The 25,150-nt window shown below is 47.0% G+C and overlaps 1 protein-coding gene across 8 annotated transcripts in view; it reads left to right on the forward strand.

Annotated features, from left to right (window-relative positions):
• Window positions 1-25,150, forward strand: part of LOC104065410 (DNA-binding protein RFX2) — a 74,268-nt gene that overhangs the window by 43,277 nt on the left and 5,841 nt on the right. For 4 of the 8 annotated variants that reach the window (XM_054050263.1, XM_054050266.1, XM_054050262.1 and 1 more), the window contains 10 exons: window positions 281-545; window positions 4,773-4,847; window positions 12,492-12,673; window positions 16,119-16,238; window positions 17,294-17,409; window positions 18,269-18,387; window positions 19,334-19,446; window positions 21,714-21,865; window positions 23,786-23,883; window positions 24,975-25,124. In XM_054050263.1, the coding sequence (XP_053906238.1) occupies window positions 281-545; window positions 4,773-4,847; window positions 12,492-12,673; window positions 16,119-16,238; window positions 17,294-17,409; window positions 18,269-18,387; window positions 19,334-19,446; window positions 21,714-21,865; window positions 23,786-23,883; window positions 24,975-25,124 (1,390 nt within the window). The remainder of the gene's footprint in view (window positions 1-280; window positions 546-4,772; window positions 4,848-12,491; window positions 12,674-16,118; window positions 16,239-17,293; window positions 17,410-18,268; window positions 18,388-19,333; window positions 19,447-21,713; window positions 21,866-23,785; window positions 23,884-24,974; window positions 25,125-25,150) is intronic. The other 4 variants (XM_054050265.1, XM_054050264.1, XM_054050267.1 and 1 more) reach the window with 3 other exon arrangements.

The following is a 25,150-nucleotide window of genomic DNA, read 5'->3' on the forward strand; positions in this document are numbered from 1 at the left end:
GCCTTTGGCACTGAGGTTGCCCACAGTGGCTGCTGAGCAACCCCGGGGCTCTGCTCTTGCTGCCGCTGTGGGCCTTTGCTCCAGGCCTGGTTAGTACTGTCAGGGTGACAGTGTTTTACAGCACAGGGTTTGGTTCCAATGGAGATAATCCTTCTGACAGTGGAGTTGAGTTTTTTTAGAAGGTGGTCCACCTTGGGCAGTCTATTGTCCATGAGATTAGCTCTGAGCTCCTCTCCACCGAGGTGTGTCCTACCTTCTGACCTTTGTGTTCCTTTGACAGACGAGCTGCCTATTCCTACAACACCGAAGCTCAGATTTACGCCCCCAGCAGTGCAGCATCCTATTTCGAACCGCAGGGAGGTGGAGCTCAGGTGACTACAGCGGCATCCTCTCCTACCGCCATTCCCTCTCACAACATGGTGGGCATCACCATGGACATTGGGGGAAGTCCGATCCTCTCCGGCTCGGGAGCCTATCTCATTCATGGGGGGATGGAAAACACTAGACATTCTCTGTCACATACTTCACGCTCCTCTCCAGCAACGGTATGTAGCCCTGCAGATGTTGCAGCTCAGGGGCCAGGAATTATTCCAAGGGAACTGAAAAGCCTTCTAGAAAATAAACCTTCCTGTCGTTGTCACTTTGTATATGTCTGTATAATGCCATGCAAATGCGAGGGAGAGAATAGACACTGGTGTGCTGCAGATACTTTTCATCAGGAGCTTGGAATGGTGCTCTTGCTGGTGGGCAGAGCCTTGTCAAACTTTCCGAGTGGATCGCTGGAATTATGCAGCATGGAGAGATGAGAAGATTCTCAGGGGTTTGGTTTTTCTATTTCCCTGAGCAAAATGTTTTGGTTTTCCAATCCATGCTTATGCTTTCTAATCAGTATAGCATCTAAACACGGGGCCAAAATAAAGAACTATATAAATATATTCATATAATTATGAAAAGACCCAGAAACTTCATTATTAACACAGTGGGTAATTAGCACATAAGGTGTGTCACGCTGATCCTGCCAAGTGCACAGAGATCTAGAAGTCTTTGTCTGTATCTGCTACACCATTGTGTATTCTGTCCATGCCATATGTTACAGAAAATATATTTTAGGGATAATACTGATGAAACAGAAATGTTTTAAAACTCTGATTTTTTAAATCCTATATCTCTGACTCTCAATCGAGGTGCTGGGTTGGTAGAAGCACAGCTGGACAGCTGTGTGGGTCTTGGGGATACAGCTATTAACCCACCACAGCTGTTCTGCAGCTGGAAACCACCGGGGTTTCTCTCTGTAAATCCACCAGCCCTGGTGGAGCCACTGCTGCCGGGAATGGATTGGAGTTCATCTGTTGGGTCAGCACTCACCTTCCTTTCCAGACTGACTTACATGTGTTTGTAGGTTTGATTGTGAACATCATTACAAATGTAGATGTAATTCAGTGTATGTGGCCAGGTTTTGAAATGTGAGCAGCACCACCCAGGGAGAAAATCAGGAGCCGTTTGCTACCGACTACTCTTGAAAATCCATCCAGTTAGGTTGTTCTTGCTTTTCCCACTGAGTTTTAGAATATAAACTTCATGGATTTTGAATCTTTGTGCCTTGAAAGGTTACCTTGGATCCTGGAGGAAACGTGCTCTGCCTTAGGTAGAAGTAGAGGGAAAGTCCTAAGCTTTAGAGGGAAGAGAAGATGACAGAGGCATCTGGATTAGCTGGGCTTTGTTTCTTGTGTGGGAATTGTGTGTGTGTGTATTTTAACTGTTTGTAGTTAAAAACTGGCATCGGGCCATCTGCTGGTTTTTGTTCTTTTGAAGGAAGGTGATTGTGTCACCTGCCCGGGACTGAGTCTGGCAAAGCACAACCTTACTTCTGGGTTTTGGGGTTTATTAATTGCCACAGTGAATAGCACAATATAAAAAGCCCGAGTAGAGTAGGTGTCAATAGAAATGTCCCGTGAACTGATGCGAGTTTGTCGCTCTCTATCACATGAGACAAAGCTGTTCAGGAAAAAAGAATGTAGGAAGTGACCTTTATGAAAATGCAGCTGAAATAAATTCACTCTGTTGCCTGTTTGACCTTTCAGAAGATGTTTTAGCACAAATTGTGGCTCTCATGGAAGGGCTCAAGAGGTGCAATATTGCTTGTCTGGAAGGCAGTGTAGGGATGGGGCTGTGTGTGGCTCTCAGTTGTTTCAGCACAGACCAGAATCAGAGGGGGATGGAGTGAGCTGTGACAACTGCTTTGAATTTCACATGGTCATGGGTGGGCAGATAGCGGGAGGCATAAGGAGAGCAGTGACTAAATCAAATCAATGGGTAGGAGCATTATTTTCCGTGGCAACGTCTTACTTAAACATAGAAGAGGGAAGGCTGATGTTAAGGAGACTGGAGAGGCAGTGATCCTGGCAGAATGTTTTTGGGGCAGGATCAAGAGCTTTGTGGATAGAGAGACAAGTACAGCTCCTGCAGACGTAGGCAAGGAAGCCGTAATGTTTGCATGTGGCCTTGGGGGTGCAGTGCAAAGGGATGGGTGTCAAAGTGGCCAGTGACGCGGGGGCTTGGCAACTGAGATGCAGCTGCAGGGAATGGGGAAACAAGAGGGCTTGGAGGATGTTCAGTGCTTGAAGCAGAGCCGACACTGAGACCTCGGGAGGAAAAGCAAGGAGAATGTCATCAGGGGAGACTGGGAGCAAGGTAGTGCTTTGGAATTAGTGGTGGTGTAAGAGCTGAGGAATATTTAGTATAGAACACGTATACTAAGCCTTCAAATAGTTAAAGAAGCCGCTTCCCCATATCTGCAGGAATAATAATATTCTGCTCCATCAAATGGGAGCACATGAAGCAATTCCCTTTGATATCTATGCCCGTAGAGCACTATTAATCTTCATTTAAACTAGGCTATACAAGAGAGGAAATCCTTGAGACCTCCTGTAAGTGGGTCCTCAGAGCTCCTCACCTTCCTGCAGGGCTGTTTAAGGGCTTTTAGTCTTTTCCCTGTAATATATTTTTCTGCAGCTGTCAGGTGTCCATTTGTATGGGACGGGCAGTGTTTCTGTGCTTGCGTAAGAGGCGTTGCTCAACTGGTGCCACGCGGCTCCTTGAACAGAGGAAGGAAACGGTGTCTCCCTCTGCCACTGACTCATTTCCTGAAGGCTGTATCAGCAACCAGGCTTTGGTTCCTCACGGTACCTCACTGTGCACTACACAATTTCCTCTAAAACCACTGACACGCAGTCTTAGCCTGACCTTTTTAAGAATTCAGTGACCCTTTTAGAATTCTTGAGAAGTGCCACAGTGTTGGTACTTGTGGATGGAAACCAAGGGGCACGTGGAGGTGCTTGGACAACATGTCCTGTTCAGATGTGGATGTGGCCCAGACTTTGTCTTTGGTCGTTGACTTGACTGTTACTTCAGAAGTCAGATCAGATTTATTCTGTCCTCTCACCTTTCTGGTAGAGCTTGGTTTTATAAATGACTGGTTTTATCTCTACCATTATCTTCCCCATGCAATGAGTCAGTTCTAACTGGGGTGGAGAGAGCTAACTAGTAGTGGAGGAGATCATCGACAGATCGTTGGGCAGATGTCATGCTTTGTGCATGTGCCCACAGATGAGTTTAGGACCATGCAAATCAAGTGAGGACAGATGCTAGAGAGAGCTGCTGACTTCAAGGTTTACTGGGTGATGTGTGCAGCCCTGTCCTGCCTGTACTCGTGGGGCACAGATAACAGGGCTTTGAGAACCTCTGCTGGAGAGGAACAGCAGGTTCTGCTCCTGGCAGACCCTTAATAGGGAGTGGAGGTGTTGCTTTGGGTTCTTTTTTTCCTTCCTCGCTTGCAAAAAGCTTGTGCTGAGGAGCAGCAGAGCTCTGGGGCCAGCAGCCATCCTTAAGTAGTTGCCAGTAGTCACCAAGGGAGCCCCAGTAGCAGAAAGGCGAAGAGAAGAAGGATGCAGGTGAGGATCGGGGCACAAGACAGCAGCCAGAGCTGGGCTGAGCGTGGGACAGAAGCCAGAGAGAGGAAAGCGAGGTGACTCTGCAGGGGTCAGAATGCCTCACCATGACTCCGCTTGCAGAAGCTCTGCACTCAATGGACCGAGCACAAGTAGCATCAAGATGTGCCAGCCTGTCTCCATGGGAAGAAGCTGACTTAATTGTAACCTGTCTTCTTCTTCCAGCATCCCTTTGCAGTTTTCTTCAGTAGCAAAGAGCTCTTATCCATCCCGCCTTATGCAGTGTGTGTGGCAGCTCTCCTCGTGCCCCTGTTTTCTTACATTGCTTTTACATTTTTATCAAATCGTTAAGAAGTGATAGTAACCGCAGTCATTATTTCCAGTTTGCCTTGAAAGATCTGGGTGAAAACCACCTTCTCTGCAGCAAACATTCTTTGACGTGCTGCCGTGTCTGTCTGGTGGTTGTTTGGTCTAGGCATGAAGGGGAAAGGAGAAGGAAAACCAGTTTTCTTTTATAAATGGGCAGTGCGTGTAGTGAAGGGTCAACACCCCCCCAACCACCACCATCCTGGTCTCGCTCTTTCGCCCCCGACAGGGATTCCTGCCGTGCTGTCCGTTTGCATGCCATACAATAACATCTCTGCAGCTTCATCCCATAAGGACTATGCCTCATCCGTTTGCCTCTTTTTCACAAGCCTGTTGATATAAAGCATTAATCATTCAAATATTAAAGAAATAATAACCCTGGCTGTTGCTAACTATCTGATTTCCTTTCTTTTTCTTTTTTTCCCTTTTTTTTTTTTTCCCTGTGCGCATTTTCTTTAGCTTGAAATGGCGATTGAAAACCTACAAAAAACTGAAGGGATTACATCACACAAAAGCAGTTTGCTCAACAGCCATGTAAGTTACAATCAGAATTTACAACCTTTTTCCTGCTTTAGTGGGAGCATTCTTTGCAGCCCTTTGGTTTATTCAGCAGCACAAGCCACTCAAAGCAGCCTGGGATTCGGCTGCGCTGCCCAAAGCAGCCCATTCCCAAGAAACACAAATCTGCAAAAAGTGCCCTGGTGTAAATGTTTGTTTATGGGATGCTCTGGATTCCGTTCACTGCCTCCACCCTCTGTTTATTTATTTCATCTGCCTTGCAATGGAAATTGCTGGCAATTAGATAAACACATTTGAGGAAGTTCTGTCCTTTCACTGGAAATGAAAGATGGCTGGAAAAGAACTTGTAATTCCACAGCGGTAACTTGGTGTGGGTCATAACAGAGACCCCATAGCCAGGGCGTACTGAAAGCCGACTCCTGTGAATGCCTTTATTGCCTCTTTCTGTGCCTCAGGAAAACCATTACTGTGCCAATGCTCTGCTTAATCCGCTTGCTAGACCTCTCTTTTCCCACTGTGCCAAGTTCCCTGCTTTGTGTGAAGTTCCCTCTATCCTGCTGGCCCTTCTGCATCATGGTTTGTGGCTCCCATGCTGGAATGCTTCACCGTGAGCACATGCCTGAGGGAGAGTGGAAGAGTCTAATTCGAGACCTGTTGAAGTCATTGGACTTGCCTTGACTTCGCTGTGGTTTCGATTAGGCCGAAGCATGTTCTGCACTGATAAATCACGGTGCACAAAGTGATGCTTCTTTATTGTAACAGATTTCCTTTTGCTTTGTGTTTGGGGGTGGATCTGTTGTCATTCTTTAGTCCTGCAAAGAAATGCTTTGCTATCTTCACCCAAAATGAAAGGAACATGACACCGAATAGTCTGATTCTCTTAAGCTGATGCCAGACTCAGGCCATGGACAAGCCTGATCCTTATTTCAGCTTCTAGAAATTGATGGTTCCTGGTCGTAGTGGGGGAAACACAAACCTAAAGAATCAGGCGGGTACCGAGCATCTTTGTGCGTCCTTCCTGTCCCAAGCTGTGGCCTTGCTCACGCCCCCATGCTGTGCCCGAGTGCCACACAGATTTGTTTAAGGCTAATGTTGCTCTGCAGAATGTTTCTTGTTCATCCCAACGCAGAAGGGGACAGAGCAGAGCAGGACGGGGTGGGTCATGGTGTGGTATTGAAGGAGGGTTGAAAAAAAAAAAGCAGGAAAAGGGCAGAGGAAATAAAGCAAAGATAGAAAAGAGATTTAATGTGACCACAGGATGCGGAGGATGGAGTTGGGGCCCAATCCAGCCTCTGATCACATCTTCCCAACCCTTCTCTTGCAGGGTAGCAGTAGAGAACTTAACATCTCTCTTCTCAGGTCATGGTTAATAGTTTGGTGTAAGGCTTAAGTTCTCTTACAAATTCTAAAGCAAATAAACTACTTCTGGAGTGTGTGTGTACACATCAGCTCTCTGCTCGATGTTGGTCCAGGCACAGGCAGCCCCGGGCAGCTCCAGGGCTGGGGTGAGAATTCCCTCTGCCAAGGTACAAAACCCGAGCCAAGGAAGATTGTAGGGCCCTTGTTGTCCTATGAACATCCAGTGTCCTTGCTCTGCCTTCCTGGAGCACACAGCCATGTCTGTGGACATGTGGGAATAACGAGAAGATGATGGTATGAGCAGTGCCTGTATGAAATGCAGCTCATTGCAAAACTGGACCAGGCAATCCCTTTCCAGATCTGGAGGAATCATAGAATCATAGAATAGTTTGGGTTGGAAGGGACCTTAAAGATCATCCAGTTCCACCCTCCTGCCATGGGCAGGGACATCCCACTGGCTCAGGCTGCCCAAGGCCCATCCAACCTGGCCTTGAACCCCTCCAGGGATGGGGCAGCCACAGCTTCCCTGGGCAACCTGGGCCAGTGTCTCACCACTCTCATAGTGAAGAAAAGGTGAAGAACTCTCATAGGAAGGTCGCTGCTGTTGCCAGGGAGGCTGTGCACTCTCTGTCTGGAGAGGTTCTCAGGTCTTGACTGAATGACCTGCTTGGAAGTGAGCTCTGTTTTGAGTAGGAGGCTGGACTGGAATCACAGGATCATCAAATGGTTTGGATGGGAAGGGACCTTTCAAGGTCATCTGATCCAACCCTCCTGCAGCGAGCAGGGACGTCTTTCCACTCAAGCAGGTTGCTCAGAGCCCCATCTAAACTGACCATGAATGTTTCCAGGGATGGGGCTCCCACCACATGGAGAATGGGGACTTCCAGGGGCTGCTCCCAGCTGCAGGTGTAGGACAGCAGCAGATCCGAACTGCTCTGCGGCTCTTCCCCGGCATCTACTGTGTTACAAGGGTCGCTGCTATCCGGGATGTTCCAATTCCCACCTCTTTATGTTAAAAATACATCAAAAACGCAGACAGAGGAGCACCTGTCCCAGTGCTTGTGTGATTGACAGATGATACTGTCAGGCTGGAGCTGAGACCCAGAAAGTGAAGCAGCCGATGACTGTGGTTTGTCCAGGCCAAAAGCAAAGGAGTTTGATAAAATCTGGTCAGTTGTGAGATAGTGCTGATTGCACTATTAATTGTGAGTTAATTGTTTTGAGTCTTAAGGTTGCAGAGTTTCTCATTAAGCGTTCTGTGTCTCTTTTTAGATTTCCCATTTTGCAAATCTGTAAATTCTTAGGGTGATGGTTTATTTTGTTGTCGTTTTGTGCCAGGAATATTTGGGATTTTCTTATTTAAAAGCAAAAAAAAAAACCCTAAAGATATCTCAGTCAAGAGGGATTTTTTTACGTAATTCTGTTTTAACAAAGTCAATGTGCAATGAAGCCACACTTGATAATTTAATTTACCTTCAGAAACTCTCTGAGAAGTTATTTAAGTGCACTTGAAATATCACATTTGGAAGCCTAAGCTAATGCTCTTACCCCAGTGACACACGATGTTTCTAATGAAATCCTGACAATCCATTACGGTTACTGAAAAAGCTCTGCTCACAAGGGTGCTCCAGAGCCGCTGGGGCAGAAGATTACACGATGCTGATTATAAGCTTGCAAATGATGCGAAAAAAAAGGGGATAAAAATGACTACTCTTGTTGTAGAGAGTGCCCAGAGCTGGGTGTGGAAGGAAGCACTTGGATGCTGTGACCTGCCCGTGGCCCTGCGGCTCCTACAGCTCCATAGCACTCACAGAAGGACGGGGAAATGTGTATTTTCCTCTCTGCCTGTAAAACAACCCCCCCAAATCCCAAAATAGAGCCCCCAAACGCTTCTTGCCCGTGGGTGGATGGCTCTCTGGTTGGTGCTGAGGGAGTTTCTCCCCTGAGGAAAAGATCTTGCTCCCAAATGGTGCTTAGGTGGAAACATCTAAAATGAGACTGAACAGAGAAGTAGAAAACCCATTAAATGAGACAATTCTCACTTGGCTGGAGAGGATTGCAATGACCTAATGAAGGATGGAGCTCCTGCTCAGTGGAGAAAAGCGGGCGATCATAGAATCATAGAATAATTAGCGTTGGAAAAGACCTTAAAGATCATCCAGTTCCAACCCCTCTGCCATGGGCAGGGACATCCCACTGGATCAGGCTGCCCAAGGCCCATCCAACCTGGCCTGGAACACCTCCAGGCATGGGGCAGCCACAGCTTCCCTGGGCAACCTGGGCCGGTGTCTCACCACTCTCATGGGAAAGAAATTCTTCCCAATGTCCAGTCTAAATCTGCCCCTCCCCAGTTTATACCTGTTCCCCCTCGTCCTATCCCCACAAGCCTTTATGAACAGCCCCTCTCCAGCTTTCCTGGAGCCCCTTCAGGTACTGGAAGGTCACCATAAATCTCCTTGGAGCCTTCTCTTCTCCAGGGTGAAGAAGCCCAACTCTCTCAGTCTGTCCTTGTAGGGAAGGTGCTCCAACCCTCCGATCATCTGTTGTAGCCCTCGTCTGGACCTGTTCCAACAGCTCCTTCTTACTTTGAGAATTACAGAACTGGACACAGTATTCCAGATGACGTCTCACAAGAGAATGGTGGAGCTTGTGCCCACATACACCGGTGGGTCAGGGCTTAACAATATGAGGGACCAGAGCTGACAGGTACTTCTTATAGAAAAGAGACTTTTGAAGAAAATATATGGGGTTTGATGAAACTTTAACTGCAAAGCATCAGTGGGGTCGAGCAGGAGCCTTCTGGGAAGCTTTTCCCCCCATCGTGGAGCTCAGGATGCTCAGCAGACACGTGGGTGGTCCAGGCTCTGTCCTGACTCTGAGCTGGACCGACCAGGGATGTAGGAACCTGCTCCTCTGAGTCCCTGATAAAAATACCTTAAACGTGAACCACAAACGTGTGTCTTCATTGGTTCCTTCTTCATAGAAGTGCCTGTAAGAAAACCTCTCAGAAAACAAAGTTTTTTCTTTTCTCAGCCAGCCTCGTGTATTGCTTTTTCCATCCCCAGAGCCATCCTCGACTTGAACATGAACGAGGGTTTTGCCAAAGATTTTTATTTTAAATCAAAACAAACAGTCAATAGAAATAAAATTGGAGTAGAAATGGAATTGAAATGTTCCCCTGTAGCGCCGATAACAAACAAAGCAGCATACGGCTGTGTTGTGATTTTATTGGAAGCTGATGAATGAACAGAAAGGGAACTGTAGAAAATCTCAATGTCGCAACTGAACAAGATTCAAAAGTAAACAGAGCAGGGGATACAAATGAAAAAAATCAGTAATGTTCTCATTTTAAACTGCCCAGTCTGTTCTTATTGGTGCGAGAAGAGGAAAAATCCTAGTTTGATAATTATTTATAATGTAGCTGATTTCTTTTTTAAGCTCTTTTGTGCTTTTCATAATTGATTTCTGATTCAATGGTGGGAGTTCATACTGTGAAACTCTGCAGTGTTTAAGGGAATATAAAAAGGCACTTGCAGGAAAAGAAAGCTGGAAGAGGAAGGGAATATTCTAGAAATATTTGGGATTAGACTGAAAATCATAGAATCATAGAATGGTTTGGGTTGGAAGAGACCTCAAGGCCCATCCTGTTCCACTCCCTGCCATGGGCAGGGACACCTCCCACTGGATCAGGGGCTCCAAGCCCCATCCAACCTGGCCTGGAACCCCTCCAGGGATGGGGCAGCCACCACTGCTCTGGGCAACCTGGGCCAGGGCCTCCCCACCCTCTTTGTGAAGAAATTCCTCCTTATGTCTAATTTAAGTCTTGCCCTTTCCAATTTAAAGCCATACCGCTTTGTCCTGTCACTCCAGACCTTTGTAAAAAGTCCCTCCCCAGCTTTCCTGGAGTCCCTTTCAGTACTGGAAGCTGCTCTAAGGTCTCCTCAAAGCCTTCTCTTCTCCCGGCTGAGGGACCCCAACTTTCTCAGTCTGTCCTCATAGCAGAGGTGCTCCAGCCCTTAGATCATCTCTGTGGTCTCCTCTGGGCGCACTCCAACAGTTCCATCTCCTCCTTACATTGAGGATTCCAGAACCGAACACAGGGCTCCAGGTGGGGTCTCACAAGACCAGAGTAGAGGATTAAATGTCCAGAATTAAATTTAATTGAGAGGACTTTACCTACAGCTGAATTTTTCGTAGTAACATGCAACTTTTTTTCTTTTTTTAACATTAGAATTAGAGCAGGTTTAGACAATAAAGAGCTGATCCACTTTCAGGATCTTCCATAGGATAGATAAAATAAATGTTTCAAAACTGAAGAACCTTCTTAACCATTTAAGTACAGAGGATGGGCCAAAATTAGCATCGATGTGGAGTACTTAAAAACTGAGCTCCTGGTCTTTTATGTTAAAACCACCGGGATCCACTTTTGTTAGAGCTTCATGGGTGGGAGAAGCTCAAAGCTGTGAAACTGCTCTTTGGGGTTTCTCAGGGATGTCTCCTCTGCAGATGAGAGCACAAGGGGATGCGGATCATTAGCAAACACCACATCTTAGGACTGTAGAGTTTGGTGGTCAAAGAGATCTTTGACTGTGGAAGAGCACATCAAAGATTGTCTTTACTGATATGTAACTGGAAGAAGGTGGGAAGGCGACAAGCAGCTGTGTGAAAAGCAGGAGAGAGAGGAAAATGGCTAAGAGGTTTTTCTTCTTCCAGCTTTGGCAGCCCCTGGTCTGCTCCCAAGGCCACCAAAACTGGTGGACCCAGTCAGTCATGGTTGGTTTTTCCTCTTTGAGCTGTGGCAAGCCCTGGTCTGCACCAAAGGCCACCAAAACTGATAGATCCAATCCCTTGTGGCTGTTTTTTCATCTTCCAACTGTAGCAGTCCCCAGTCTGCTCCAAAGGCCACCAAAACTGATGGATCCAGTCCCTTATGGTTGAACTTGTGTTTGCTTTGGTTCAAACCTGACTAATGAATGGAATAGTTTTAACTGTACATCTTTGGATTCAGCTCATTTTGTGTAGAAGAAGTTTAAATTTGGATACGTGAATGGTAAATGCAGAACGTACATTCGTAGGTGCTGAAAAGCCTTTGTGTGAGAGCAAAGATGGATATGAAAATATATTGAAGGAGTGAAGTGTCAGAGATGTCATCGCACATTTCAGGTTGTATCTTCACAGTGATTGATCTAAAACTCCAGGTTAGCTGTGAATTGGGACCTCAATGATTCACCAAGAGAGAATGGAAGGAAAGAGCCAGGTACTGGAGCACAAGTGGAGAGGATGCAAGTGTAGTCTGGCTTGTACATCCATGAGCATGGTTAAATCCCACTCATTTCTAGTTTGTTTTGCATTAATTTAATTAATTTAAAATTAAGTCATTACAAGATGTGCTTGAACTGTCGTAAAGGGGACAATGTGGCTCATATTCTGGCATCTGCAGCCTGAGTCTGGTTTGGTGGGAATGCAGATGCTCCTGGTGGAGAGGGAGTCCTGCAAATGTTAATCCCAAATGTCCCTAACGGCAATGAAAGAGCTGCTACCGAAGCTGTTGATTTGAGTCCATTTGTACATAGAGTTCCTTCAAAACCTCACTTAATACAACACTTATTGATGCTGAAGTCGTTTCAGCCAAGTAAAGCAGATTGGGGGTTTTGTCTTTCTGCATTTTAATCCCTGTGCTGATATTGTGTGCCGGGCCTGCCCTTTCAGGCCAGCTGGGTATAAATAATTTATATCTAATGGCAAACTTTAATCAACAGAAATGTCAGAAGACGTTCAGGTAGTAAATTTAGAAAAATAGATGGACCCTCTCGGATTTTTCAGGTTGCTTTGGTAACCGTTAATTTTATTGTTAAAGGAACGGTTGCAGACTTGCCAGTCTCCAAATTAATAGAGACTTTGCAGCATATTTGGTTCGCCTAAAATGTATTCCTCTTAGGCAGCATCTTGACATCTTTATTCTTGGAAAATGTGAGTTCTTACAGTTTTATTTTGGCTCTGCAGGAATTCATCCGAATCCAAGGTGGACACGGGGATGGCAGGCGGACTGCGGTTAAAGCTCTTGCACAGTCTGACAGCATCTTTGTTTGGGTTGTTGGCTCTGGGCTGGGGGGACTTTAACTCAAACACAACTGGCATAGGTACCACTTGAATTACGTACCCAGCATTGAATTCTCTTAGACTCTTAATGTCAGATGGGCTCTGCTGACATTTAAGTGTTGATGTTGTTTTATGCAGCCATTCCAGCCCTCTTTAGACTTTCATGTGTTCCTTATTTATTTATGTTTTCCATACATAAAGCTCCAGTGGTTGTTGGACAACTACGAGACGGCGGAAGGTGTCAGCCTTCCCAGGAGCTCTCTCTACAATCATTACCTGCGGCACTGTCAGGAGCACAAACTGGATCCGGTGAATGCCGCTTCCTTCGGAAAACTGATCCGTTCAGTATTCATGGGGCTGAGGACTCGCCGCCTGGGAACCAGGTTGGTATGAATTTACATTGAAATGAACCCAGAAAACCCTCCTACAACTTCTCTCCTGTATACTGAGAACCTCCTGAGTATCGCTGAGCAGGTACGAGGCTTTCTGAGAGCTACAGAAACAACCAACCATAGAATCATAGGATCACCAGGTTGGAAAAGATCTCTTGGATCATCGAGTCCAACCATTCCTATCTGCCACTAAACCATGTCCTTGAGCACCTTGTCTCCCCGTCTTTTAAATACCTCCAGGGAATACCTCCACCGTCATCTGGTGGGAGGAAACTTTGCTATTCTGCAGCACAGAGGTAATTTCCATATGTTGTGAGGCAAAGCTGCTTTCTCACCATGAAACAGCACAGTAAGAGGCTTGACAATACAGTTAACTTCAGACACCAGGTCTCTGGTGCCAGTGCCTTGTCCAGCCACACAGCGGAATTTGGTCCAAGTCCATTTCCTAAGGACTCTTAAGAATATTTTGTTTGACCCTAGGCTCCTTCTCATTTCATCTGAACATTATGAACGTTTCATCTGAACATCTGAACATGATGTTTCGACTGAACCAGAGCCAGCAGTGGCCCAGGTGGCCAAGAAGGCCAATGGCATCTTGGCTTGGATCAGAAATGGTGTGACCAGCAGGGCCAGGGAGGGGATTCTCCCTCTGTACTCGGCACTGGTGAGACCGCACCTTGAGTACTGTGTTCAGTTCTGGGCCCCTCACCACAAGAAGGATGTTGAGGCTCTGGAGTGTGTCCAGAGAAGAGCAACGAAGCTGCTGAGGGGCTGGAGAACAAGTCTCATGAGGAGCGGCTGAGAGAGCTGGGGTTGTTTAGCCTGGAGAAGAGGAGGCTGAGGGGAGACCTTATTGCTCTCTACAACTGCCTGAAAGGAGGTTGTGGAGAGGAGGGAGCTGGGCTCTTCTCCCAAGTGACAGAGGACAGGACAAGGGGGAATGGCCTCAAGCTGTGCCAGGGGAGGGTCAGGTTGGATATCAGAAAAAAATTCTTCACAGAACGAGTCATGGGGCACTGGAACAGCTGCCCAGGGAGGGGGTGGAGTCACCTTCCCTGGAGGTGTTTAAGGAACGGGTGGATGAAGTGGTGAGGGACATGGTTTAAGGGAGCGTTAGGAATGGTTGGACTCAATGATCCAGTGGGTCCTTTCCAACCTGGTGATTCTATGATTCTATGATCTCTGTCTCAAAAAGATGAAGTATCTCAGCTTCACGATTGCTGTTGTCAGCTGCAGAGCCCGCAGTTCTGGTGCAGGAGATGTTTTCTCCTTTTGGCTCCAGTAATGTTCCTCCATCGCAGAAGTCCATGCCCACATCCTTGATGCCCACAAATTGTACAGGTGCAAATGGCTTCTTTCTTAGATGCCCAAAGCAGCAGACTGAATCTTCTTACAGAATTTATGCTTTTAAACCATCAATGATCCATATGATGTTACAAAAAAACCGTAATGTAAGAAAGTATACTTGCTGTAGTGACATAGGTGTCCTTCAAGGGAGCATCCAAAGCATCTGCACAGCTGGATTTTGTATTTTATCCTGGTTTCTAGTTTAAAAAAGTTTAAAGAGACAGTGATTGCTCTGATTGTGTCAGATTTTATATGCAAACTTAGATATTTGGGCTTCTAGACAAGAATAAAACCAGATGTGTCCAGGGCATTCCACAGCTGGAGTGTGGAGGCAACAGTCTTAAGAAGAGCAGGGGAGAGTTTGGATTTCTGAAGATTGGTTCAAGTGCAAGAGCTCTGAAATAATTTCTTTAGAGGAGAGAAATTCTTTAATCCCATCAAGGATTAAAGAGGAGGCGGAGGGGAGACCTTATTGCTCTCTACAACTGCCTAAAAGAAGGTTGCAGAGAGGTGGGTGCTGGGCTCTTCTCCCAAGCGATAGGTGATAGGATGAGAGGGAATGGCCTCGAGCTGCGCCAGGGGAGGGTCAGATTGGACATTAGGAAATTTTTTTTCTCAGAAAGGGTTTTCAAGCACTGGCAGAGGCTCCCAGGGAGGTGGTTGAGTCCCCATCCCTGGAGGTGTTTAAGAGGCAGGTAGATGAGGTGCTTGGGAACATGATTTAGTAGTAGACAGGTGCAGTTGGAGTTGATCTCAAAGGTCTTTTCCAACCTAATGATTCTATGATTAAAGAAAAATAAGCAAAAAACCCACTTAACATTGCAGATGTGCAGGCTGGGAAGGAGGGAAACTTCCATAAGTATGGAAAGAGCTGTCCACCATTGTTTTCTTATCCATTTGTTTAGATTAGAGATGCAACTGTTATTCTGTTTGCAGATACTTTAAATCACTTAAGCCACGGCCGAAGCGTATTTCCTACCTGAGCACTCAGTGTGTGTAAAGCCCTTTGCTACAGTGACACAGGCTGAACACATTCAACCATCCCCTTGAAAGGAGAAAATCCCCCTAATAGAGAAGGAAGAGTTAATTCTCTGACAAATGTTCCTCTGTAAAATGTTGTATTAATATAGTTTTAACTAAATGTAGTCTTCCTCTGGGTAGCCTCATTGGTTTAAGGTGCCTTCCAAGCCTGTCATAATGACACAGCAAATGGATTTTGAGCATCCCCGGTAAGTGGAGACCCGGCTGCTGCTCCCTTGGCTCCGTCTCCTCTCCCACTGAGGACTCAGCTCAGCTGTTGTTAGTGACACGTTGGCTAAAGCCAAGCTGGACATACTGTCGTCATGTATCCATGGCTGCAGAACTGTCCTTCTCGCTTCCAAAAGCAGATGCTTGAGGACTGAATAATTCCAGTTTGGTGGAAAAAAACTTTTTAACTGACACAGCTGTCTAATGTGATGGAAAGACTTTCTCCTAAGGAGCATGACAGCAGCTTTACTGACCAGCAGAGGAAGAATTACAGCCTCTTCTGCTTGCCAAAAGCTTTCAGTTTTGACAAAACCTACAAAAATGAGCAACTTCAGGAACAAAACCACATCAAAAGTTGCTGTTGCCGTGAAAGTGCTGGCAACAGAAAGGATTTTTCTTATCACAGTTGACTATTCAGTCAGACTTGTTTTATCTGAGTCCAGATAAAGATGAGAGTTCATTTCTATGGCAAAAACAAACCCTTAAACCCTAATCAAATGGCAAAGTGTCCCCTGAGGTCCTTCTGTCATTCTGTTTAATAACTTTGTATTGTAACACTCGTCTCTTCTCCAGTTACCATGGGTTACTTGGAACAAACCTTGCTGGGTTTTAAATGCAGATGTCACTGAACTTTGCAACATGTGGTTTGAAATTTTAGAGGGGATGATGGCATCCATTAGTTCATTAGTTCAGCCGTTCTAATCGCGCCTGGCAGCCAACCGATGCGTGCTGTAGGGAGCAGAGTGTATTGTCAGAACAAGCCTGAGAGTCAACTGCAGGGCTACGACGTCCCTTCCATTGAGTAGCTTAAACTGAGCAATTCCAATGCTGATCTTTCCAGGGGCAACTCCAAATATCATTATTACGGGATACGGCTTAAACCAGAGTCTCCGCTGAACCGCTTGCAGGAGGACACCCAGTACATGGCAATGAGGCAGCAGCCCGTCCACCAGAAGCAGAGGTAGGTTTTCCCAGTGTCTTGACGCTCGCTAGCATTGTCCCCGATGCTGCCACAGGCACCACAGGTCCTTTCTCAAAGAAAGCTGCAAACCCCGTCATGGGACTTGGCTTGGGAGCATGGTGGGACAGGTCAAACCCAAGTGTTGCTGAGGTGCCAGCTCCCCACTGTGGAGGAGGGTTCTGCGAGTCACTGGCCACTGAGTAGTGGAAAAGTCCAAAACCAATTCCGATAGATGTCCCATCCCTAGAACCATTCAAGGTCAAGTTGGAAGGGGCTCTGAGCAATGTGCTCAAGTGGAAGATGGCCCTGCTCGCTGCATGGGGTTGGAGCACATGACCTTGAAAGGTCCCTCCCAACCCAAACCATTCTATGAAGCAGCTTTTACCTGCCTAGAATGTTTGCCTGTGGCTTGACTCAGCCTTGCTCTGACAGAGAATGTGCTGCTTTCCACTGCCTCCCTCTGGCCAAGGACCTCAGCTCTGGAGTTGCTGGGGCCAATTCAGTGTAACGGTCCTGGGGACTTGTATGGTGCGTGGGTGGGTTCTGGGCTTTGGATTTTGAGATTTCTTTTGTGTAACAGTGCAAGCTAAATAGTGCGGTGGTTGGTCTTGTATCTTCGTAATTCTGAATATAAAAACCAACATGCAATGGAATTTGGAATCATCTCCTGGAAGCGCAGACACTTCTGCTTCTTGTGAGAGTAAAGGAGTAGAATTTCTCTATTCAGCCCCCAAACAGAAAGAAAATTCAACAGTCAGCTCTCAAGATAGAGTCAGTGCTTGGGCACCCACTCCAGCTCTGCTGCTCTATTTTCTTTTGTGTCACCTTGGGGAAGCTTCTTAACCCCTTCAGTTCTCTCTTGGGGAGTGCTTTTCAAAAGGAGGTTCTCATTTTCTCCCTCCACTTGAGTAAATACTAGAAATAATCAGCCCTCAAAGTGCTGTCCTTGAGTGTAACCTCCTGCATTACCTGGCTAACACAAAAGTCTGCATGGCAAATAACATGTGCGGGTTTGCGCGTGCCTCTGTCAATCCCGAGCTGTGCTCTAAATGCAGGTACAGACCGGTGCAGAAGATGGATGGCATAGCAGAGAGCGGCTCCCAGAGTAACCCACACACCACGCCGGAGCAATCGGTCGCTGCTCAAAGTCAACACCATCAGCAGTTCATAGGTAAGAAAACTGCTTCGATGTGTTAGATAGCTCACGGCTGGGCCTATAGCTTGAAGAAGATAGAAATGCCCTGTCCAGACAGCCCCTGCTGTTCTCCATGTGTTTGCTTTTCTAATAAGTCTACAGTATTATATATTTTATACATATATATACAGGCTAAATATTGTGCATATATAATAAGCTTTTGTAATGCTTATAATGTATATTATATCTAGTGTATAGTATATACAGTGTATAGTATATATAGTGTATAGTGGAATATATATATAGTATATATTCCAATAAGCTGTTGTAACATCACACTTGCTAAGTGTATTTTCCAACTCCCGTACCCACAGGAAGCTTTTTCCTTGTGCTGTCAGGTCTGTCAGTTCTGGGCCTTGGGCAGCCTGAGCCAGTGGGATGTCCCTGCCCACGGCAGGGGGTTGGAACTGGATGGGCTTTAAGGTCCCTTCCAACCCTTCTCAGAACTACGACTGCTCCTGATACCACTACCATCCAATTGTATTTTCCGTTTTACTCTCAAAATACCAGAAAGAGATTTTTCAGGCTTTGGAGAAGATCGAGCGGGAAGCATGGTAGATGAGGACAGTGTATTTTTGTTTCTTTTATTACAGAGAGAAAGAAGTCATTTTTCCTTCCCCACTGAATAAGTAGGCTGCAGTTGTTCACTTTTTGCCCGGTGTAACAGCATGAATCAGGGCAGGCAGTAGATTATCAGTCTCATTTCTCCTGTTTTATCCCATTGAAACATGAAAGAGAGCCACCAGTGACAGCAGCACCGTGCACTCATCCGTAGTCCTACAGAACTTGGGGCTCCTGACTCTTACCATCTCTCCCAACCTTTTTTTTTCCCTAGATGTAACCCATGTCTTTCCCGAGTTCCCAGCCCCTGATCTCAGTAACGTCCTCTTACAAGAAGGGGTCACCATGAATGACGTGAAAACCCTGCAGCTTCTTTACAGGCGACACTGCGAGGTGATTGTTTTGAATATTTTAAATTGGATTTATTAGTTGATGTGGGTTATAATTCACAAGCTTATCACATATCCTGCTCTTAGGAAAACTAAAATATAATAGGGAAGCTTGACATGAGCCGACAATGTGCTCTCACAGACCAGAAGGCCAACCATGTCCTGGGCTGCATCCAAAGCAGCGTGGCCGGCAGGGAGGGAGGGGATTCTGCCCCTCTATTTCTCTCTTGTGAGTCCTAATCTGGAGTACGTTGTCCAGTTCTGGTATCCTTAACATAAGAAGGAAATGGAGCTGTTGGAACGGGTCCAGAGGAGGCCACGGAGATGATCCGAGGGCTGGAGCACCTCCCATACGAGGACAGGCTGAGAGAGTTAGGGTTGTTCAGCCTGGAGAAGAGGAGGCTCCAGGGAGATCTTTGAATGACCTTCCAGTACCTGAAGGGGCTCCAGGAAAGCTGAAGAGGGGCTCATGATCAGGAAGTGCGGGGATAGGACGAGGGGGAATGGCTTTAAATTGGAAGGGGCAAGATTTAGATTAGACATTAGGAAGAAATTCTTCACAATGAGGGTGGGGAGGCCCTGGAACAGGTTGCCCAGAGCAGTGGTGGCTGCCCCATCCCTGGAGGTGTTCAAGGCCAGGTTGGATGGTGCTTGGAGCCCCTGAGCCAGTGGGAGGTGATCCCTGCCATGGAATGGTTTGGGTCTTGAGGTCCTTTCCAACCCAAACCATTCCATGATTCGCTAGGCATCACGCCTCAAGTATCATACATTATGTTATTTTTTCATTGTGCGACCTGGTTTATGTTATGCTGATGACTGAAACAGAAGCAATGCCCTTTCCATTATTTTTCTTCTATGTTTAATCTAAATGGCAGCACAGTACATTTATGCTTACACCCCGTGACAAGATGCCAGGAGAGCAGCTAATGAGTTGTGGTCTTTGTTTTTAGGCGACTTTGGACGTTGTAATGAATCTTCAATTTCATTATATTGAGAAACTGTGGCAATCGTTCTGGAATCCTAAAACACCATCTAGTGACGGCTCTGCTGCCCTGCCATCCAGGTATGCCACTGCGCTTTGATTGTTTCCCAATGCTCCATTTTCAGTGGTGTTTTATCATATAAAAATGCGTGTTTTCAGCTTCCTTAGGCATTTTGACTGCTTTGTAGGACTTGAAAGTATTTACTTCCCTGCAGAATCATTACGAAGAGTGTCCGAAGTGTTTAATATTGTAGCGACTATGCAAAGTTCACCCCTCAGAGGAAAGCATCTGCTGTGGTTACATACACAGAATCATAGAATCATAGAATAGTTTGGGTTGGAAGGGACCTTAAAGATCATCGAGTTCCAACGCCCCTGCCATGGGCAGGGACATCCCACTGGATCAGGCTGCCCAAGGCCCATCCAACCTGGCCTTGAACACCTCCAGGGATGGGGCAGCCACAGCTTCCCTGGGCAACCTGGGCCGGTGTCTCACCATTCTCATGGTGAAGAAGTTCTTCCTAATGTCCAGTCTAACTCTGCTGCTCTCCAGTTCATACCCGTTCACCCTCATCCTGTCTCTGCAAACCTTTGTGAACAGCCCCTCTCCAGCTTTCCTGTAGCCCCTTCAGGTACTGGAAGCTGCTCTAAGATCTCCTCGGAGCCTTCTCTTCTCCAGGCTGAACAAGCCCAACTCTCTCAGCCTGTCCTTGTAGAGAAGGTACTCCAGCCCTCCGATTATCTTTGTAGCCTCCTCTGGACGCATTCCAACAGCTCCATCTCCTTCTTATGCTAAGGATTCCAGAACTGGACACAGTACTCCAGGTTAGGTCTCACCAGAGAGGAACAGAGGGGCAGAATCCCCTCCCTCCCTGCTGGCCACGCTGCTTTGGATGCAGCCCAGGACACGGTTGGTTTCTGGGCTGTGAGCACACGTTGCCGGCTCATATCGAGCTTCTCATCCACCAGCACCCCAAGTCCTTCTCTGCAGGGCTGCTCTCAATCACATCATCCCCCATCATGTACTTTATGCCCTGGCAGTCTACCACCAGGAAATAGGAGATGGGAATAGTCAAAACAGAGAAAACAAAGTTTTCTTGTTAAAATTTGTATTATAAGTCCACTCTCACTGATTCTATAAGGAGCTTCAATACTGACATTCTATATTCAGAAGGAAAATAGTAGGTTTGAGTAATAAGCGAACACCCTATAATAATCTGTAGAATATGGCCCTGTTGTCTTCAGTAGATGTTACCCAATGGATATTTTCCTACAAAGAGCTACAGTAGCTTTTCTTTATAAAGTCTCTTTTAGTTAAGGATGTATCTCCCAGGTGTATCGCAAGCACGAAGAGGCTGTGCTGGGTACCACCAGGCTCTCGTGGATGCTGGAGGCAGCGTTTCTGCAGGGCTCTGTCTAAGCTGACACCTTTTGCGAAGACTGTGCCTCTCCCTGCCACTGCTTGTGATCAAGACAGGGAAATAAAGCACTCCCTGCTCCTGCTTTGTATATACACAAATATAAACCCAAAGGACTATTACAAGTGAAAGGATGAAAACATGCAGAATATGGTTCCAGTTAACAGGAAGTTTATGTGTTTGATGGCCAGTTTCTTCACATAGAATCATAGAATGGTTTCCGGTTAGAAAGGACCTCAAACCCATCCAGTCCCACCCCCTGCCATGGGCAGGGACACCTCCCATTGGATCCGGTTGCTCCAAGCCCCATCCAACCTGGCCTTGAACCCCTCCAGGGATGGGGCAGTCACCACTGCTCTGGGCAACCTGGGCCAGGGCCTCCCCAACCTCACAGCAAAACATTTCTCCCTAAGATCTCATCTCAATCTCCCCTCTGTCAGCATTTGAAGCTGTTAAACACCTTGAAACCGTTTGTAGGATCTGGCAATACTGGCTACCCTCCTCAAAAAAAATAATCATGGCAAAAGTTATGTCCCCAGTGCCATAGCCGAGGAGGTTTAGAGCAGAGGAGAGCGATGTGAAGGTTTTGGACATAGCTGGGTCTGGGAGGGAGCAGCTGAGCCTTTGTTTGCTGAGATGACTCTACTGAAGTACAGTTCCCATGTACATACAAACCCGAGGCTGAAGACAGAGGAGACGAAGGCAAAGAAGATGTGGAGTTGAGGGAAAACTGGCTGGAGCTCTGCCCCCACAGACAGGTGCTTGCAGAGTCAACGAAGACTCACACGAATCATTGAATATTTTCTTTTGAAAGAACCACAAATGGCTTTTTTCTGCTGAAAATCTGGGTCAGAAATCAAGAGGAAGGGTGAACGTACTAAATGCAAGCCTGCTGCTAATGTTGCCTCCCTCCTCCTCCTCCTCACACAGCGAAGAAGAACACGAAGGGACCCTGCCGAAAGATAAGCTGATCACCCTGTGCAAATACGAACCCATCCTCAAATGGATGAGAAGCTGTGACCACATCTTGTACCAGGCCTTGGTGGAGATCCTCATCCCAGACGTGCTCAGACCAGTGCCCAGTGAGTATCCTCAGCGCAGTCGGGAGGACACGAGTGGTCCTGATTCCTGCTCAGCTCCTGCTTCTCACTGGGCTGAGTCACGGGACGTTGTGTCTGACAAACAGTGATCTGTGACTCATTCAATCTGGCTACCACTTGCCACAAAGATTTCAATTGTAAAAATTAATTTAGAGGGGTTTGTTTTGAATGCAAGCTAAAATTTTATGACAATAGCAATATTTCTCCTGCAGCACCGACTGCGTCAGTGCCCTTTCATGGCCCAGGCTTTTAAAAATTTCATAGAATCATAGAATCGTGCAATAGTTTGGATTGGAAGGGACCTGAAAAGCCCACCCAGTTCCAACCCCCTGCCATGGGCAGGGACACCTCCCACTGGATCAGGGGCTCCAAGCCCCATCCAACCTGGCCTGGAACCCCTCCAGGGATGGGGCAGCCACCACTACTCTGGGCAACCTGGGCCAGGGCCTCCCCACCCTCATTGTGAAGAATTTCTTCCTAGTGTCTCATCTAAATCTTGCCCCTTCCAATTTAAAGCCATTCCCCCTCATCCTGTCACTCCAGGCCTTTGCCAAAAGTCCCTCTGCAGCATTCCTGGAGCCCCTTTCAGTCCTGGAAGCTGCTCTAAGGTCTCCCCAGAGCTGTTTTTCCCCAGGCTGAACAAACCCAGCTCTCTCAGCCTGTCCTCATAGAAGTGGTGCTTCAGCCATCAGATCATCTTTATGGCCTTCTCTGTACTCATTCCAAGGATTCCGTATTTTTCTTATCTTGGGAATTCCACAACTGGACACAGGACTCCAGGTGGGGTCTCATGAGAGCAGAGTAGAGGGGGATTTGTTTTTTTGCATGTCACACTTCATGACTTTGTCTAAAGTCAAGGTAAAAGCATAAGCTTCATACACGAGGAAGCACAACTAATCCTTGTGAGACGTTCCCTTGGAGATCATATCTTTCTTTATATAGGACCATCCTGTCCCTTACTGCACCTCCTGGAAAATTGGGGTCAATTTTCTTTAGGAGATTAGGATGTGATATCCAAGGTTTCCTCTGTGATTTGGCTCTTCGGTGAAGTGTGTTCATCAGTCGCCCCGAGGCCTTGACTCACATAGACCGGGTTGAGCAAGGCTGGAAAGTTATGTCCTTTGGAGGTGCTGTTGTCAATCTACCTGCTGGAGCACATGTGGCTTTAAAGGGTGTATTTCAGAGTCTGGAAGGTGGTCAGAAGACCATGAATTAGAAAAGGATAAGAATCACAGAATCATAGAATCACTAGGTTGGAAAAGACCTTTGAGATCATCAAATCCAACCGTCCCTGTCCACTACTAAACCAGATCCCTAAGCAGTTCATCTGCTCATCTTTTAAATACCTCCAGGGACAGTGCCTCAATCACCTCCCTGGGCAGCTGTTCCAGTGGCTGAGAATCCTTTCAGGGAAGAAAGTTTTCCTAATGTCCAATCTGAACCTGCCCTGACACAGCCTGAGGCCATTTCCTCACATCCTATCACCCATCACTTGGGAGAAGAGACCAACACCCACCTCTCCACGACCTCCTTTCAGGCAGTTGTAGACAGAGATAAGGTCCCCCTTCAGCCTCCTCTTCTCAAGGCTAACCAACCCCAACTCCCTCAGCTGCTCCTCGCTTGTTGTCCAGCCCCAAAGAATTAAGAGTTAGAATAAGAAACAATGAGAGTAAGAATGAGAATAAGAGGAAGAAGTAGAGGAAGAATAGTTTGAGTAACAATAGTAGAGAATCTGAATAAGAAAAGTTTCAGTGCATCTCAGGATGCAGCAGATATCCTTGATGCTAAATCGAGACCATAGCTCACCAGATCTCAGGCTGTGCTTTCCACAGCAGTTTGAACTAGAAAGTGGTGTCCAAAGATGATGGAGCAGCCTTTCTAACTCTGCAGACTTCTTTGCAGGCACCCTGACGCAGGCGATTCGTAACTTTGCCAAGAGTTTGGAAGGGTGGCTGATGAACGCCATGAGTGAATTTCCACCCCAGGTTGTCCAGACCAAGGTAAGCAGGGGGAGCACGGTGCAGATCAGGGGTACGGACTGAGGGTGTGTGTGGGGGGGGGTGTGTGGGGGTGTGTGTGTGTTGCTGTTTTTCACAGTGATTAGGAACCACTGCTGGGGTCTGGCCATGTGTACTCCAGATAGCACGATATAATGAATAATTATGAACCCAAATGAGCAAGGAGTGTGAGGACAGGCAGGGCAATTTCTTTGTAACCAGAAGCTGGTGATGGTCTGTCCATCAAGCCAGTCCTAAGTCTTGAAATTGCACATAAATCTTTGTGGAAGAAAATCTCTGCACTGGAATGAGGCTGTCCTACTGGAAAGCACAGGACACCTCATGGATTGAATCATAGAATAGTTTGGGTCAGAAGGGACCTCATAACCCATCCAGTTCCACCTCCCTGACATGGGCAGGGACACCTCCCACTGGATCCGGTTGCTCCAAGCCCCATCCAACCTGGTCTCGAACACGTCCAGTGATGGAGCAGCCACCACTGCTCTGGGCAACCTGGGCCATGGCCTCCCCACCCTAACACCAAAACATTTCTTTCTAAGATCTCATCTCAATCTCCCCTCTTTCAACCTAAAACCATTCCCCCTCGTCCTATCCCTGCACTCCCTGATCAAAAGCCCCTTCCCAGCTTTCCTGGAGCCCCTTTCAGTCCTGGAAGCTGCTCTAAGGTCTCTCTGGAGCCTTCTCTTCTCCAGGCTGAGCAACACCAACTCTCTCAACCTGGCCTTGGATGAGGGGTGCTCCAGATGCCATTGTAGAGACTGAACCTAATGCTGCTACTCCCTATCTTCTAAAGCCATTCTTGCAGCCTGTCCTCACCTTGCTGCTCTCTGCCGGAGGCAAACCACGAAAACCTATTAGTTTAAAGAAAAGAAATGCAGAGGCTGGTTTGCAAGATGTGTTCAATACAAAAGTGCTGCTCTGGAGCGCTCGTGTGTGCTTTGGACAGCAGTGTGGGTGGAACTGTGCAGGTTACCCAGTCGGTGTCCACTCTGTGCTTGACCTTAGTGCTGAGAAGAGTTGGTCTTTGAGCGCCGTGGCCTCCAGCTCACAGTTCCCTGCGTGCTCTGTTGCAGGTTGGAGTGGTGAGTGCCTTCGCGCAGACGTTACGGAGATACACGTCCCTGAACCACCTGGCCCAGGCTGCCCGTGCGGTGCTGCAGAACACTTCCCAGATAAACCAGATGCTCAGCGATCTCAATCGGGTCGACTTCGCCAACGTGCAGGTAACTTTTCCTAGATTCTGTGGTCT

The sequence above is a fragment of the Cuculus canorus genome, chromosome 27 (genome assembly GCF_017976375.1).
Source record: "Cuculus canorus isolate bCucCan1 chromosome 27, bCucCan1.pri, whole genome shotgun sequence".
Classification (NCBI taxonomy): Eukaryota; Metazoa; Chordata; class Aves; order Cuculiformes; family Cuculidae; genus Cuculus; species Cuculus canorus.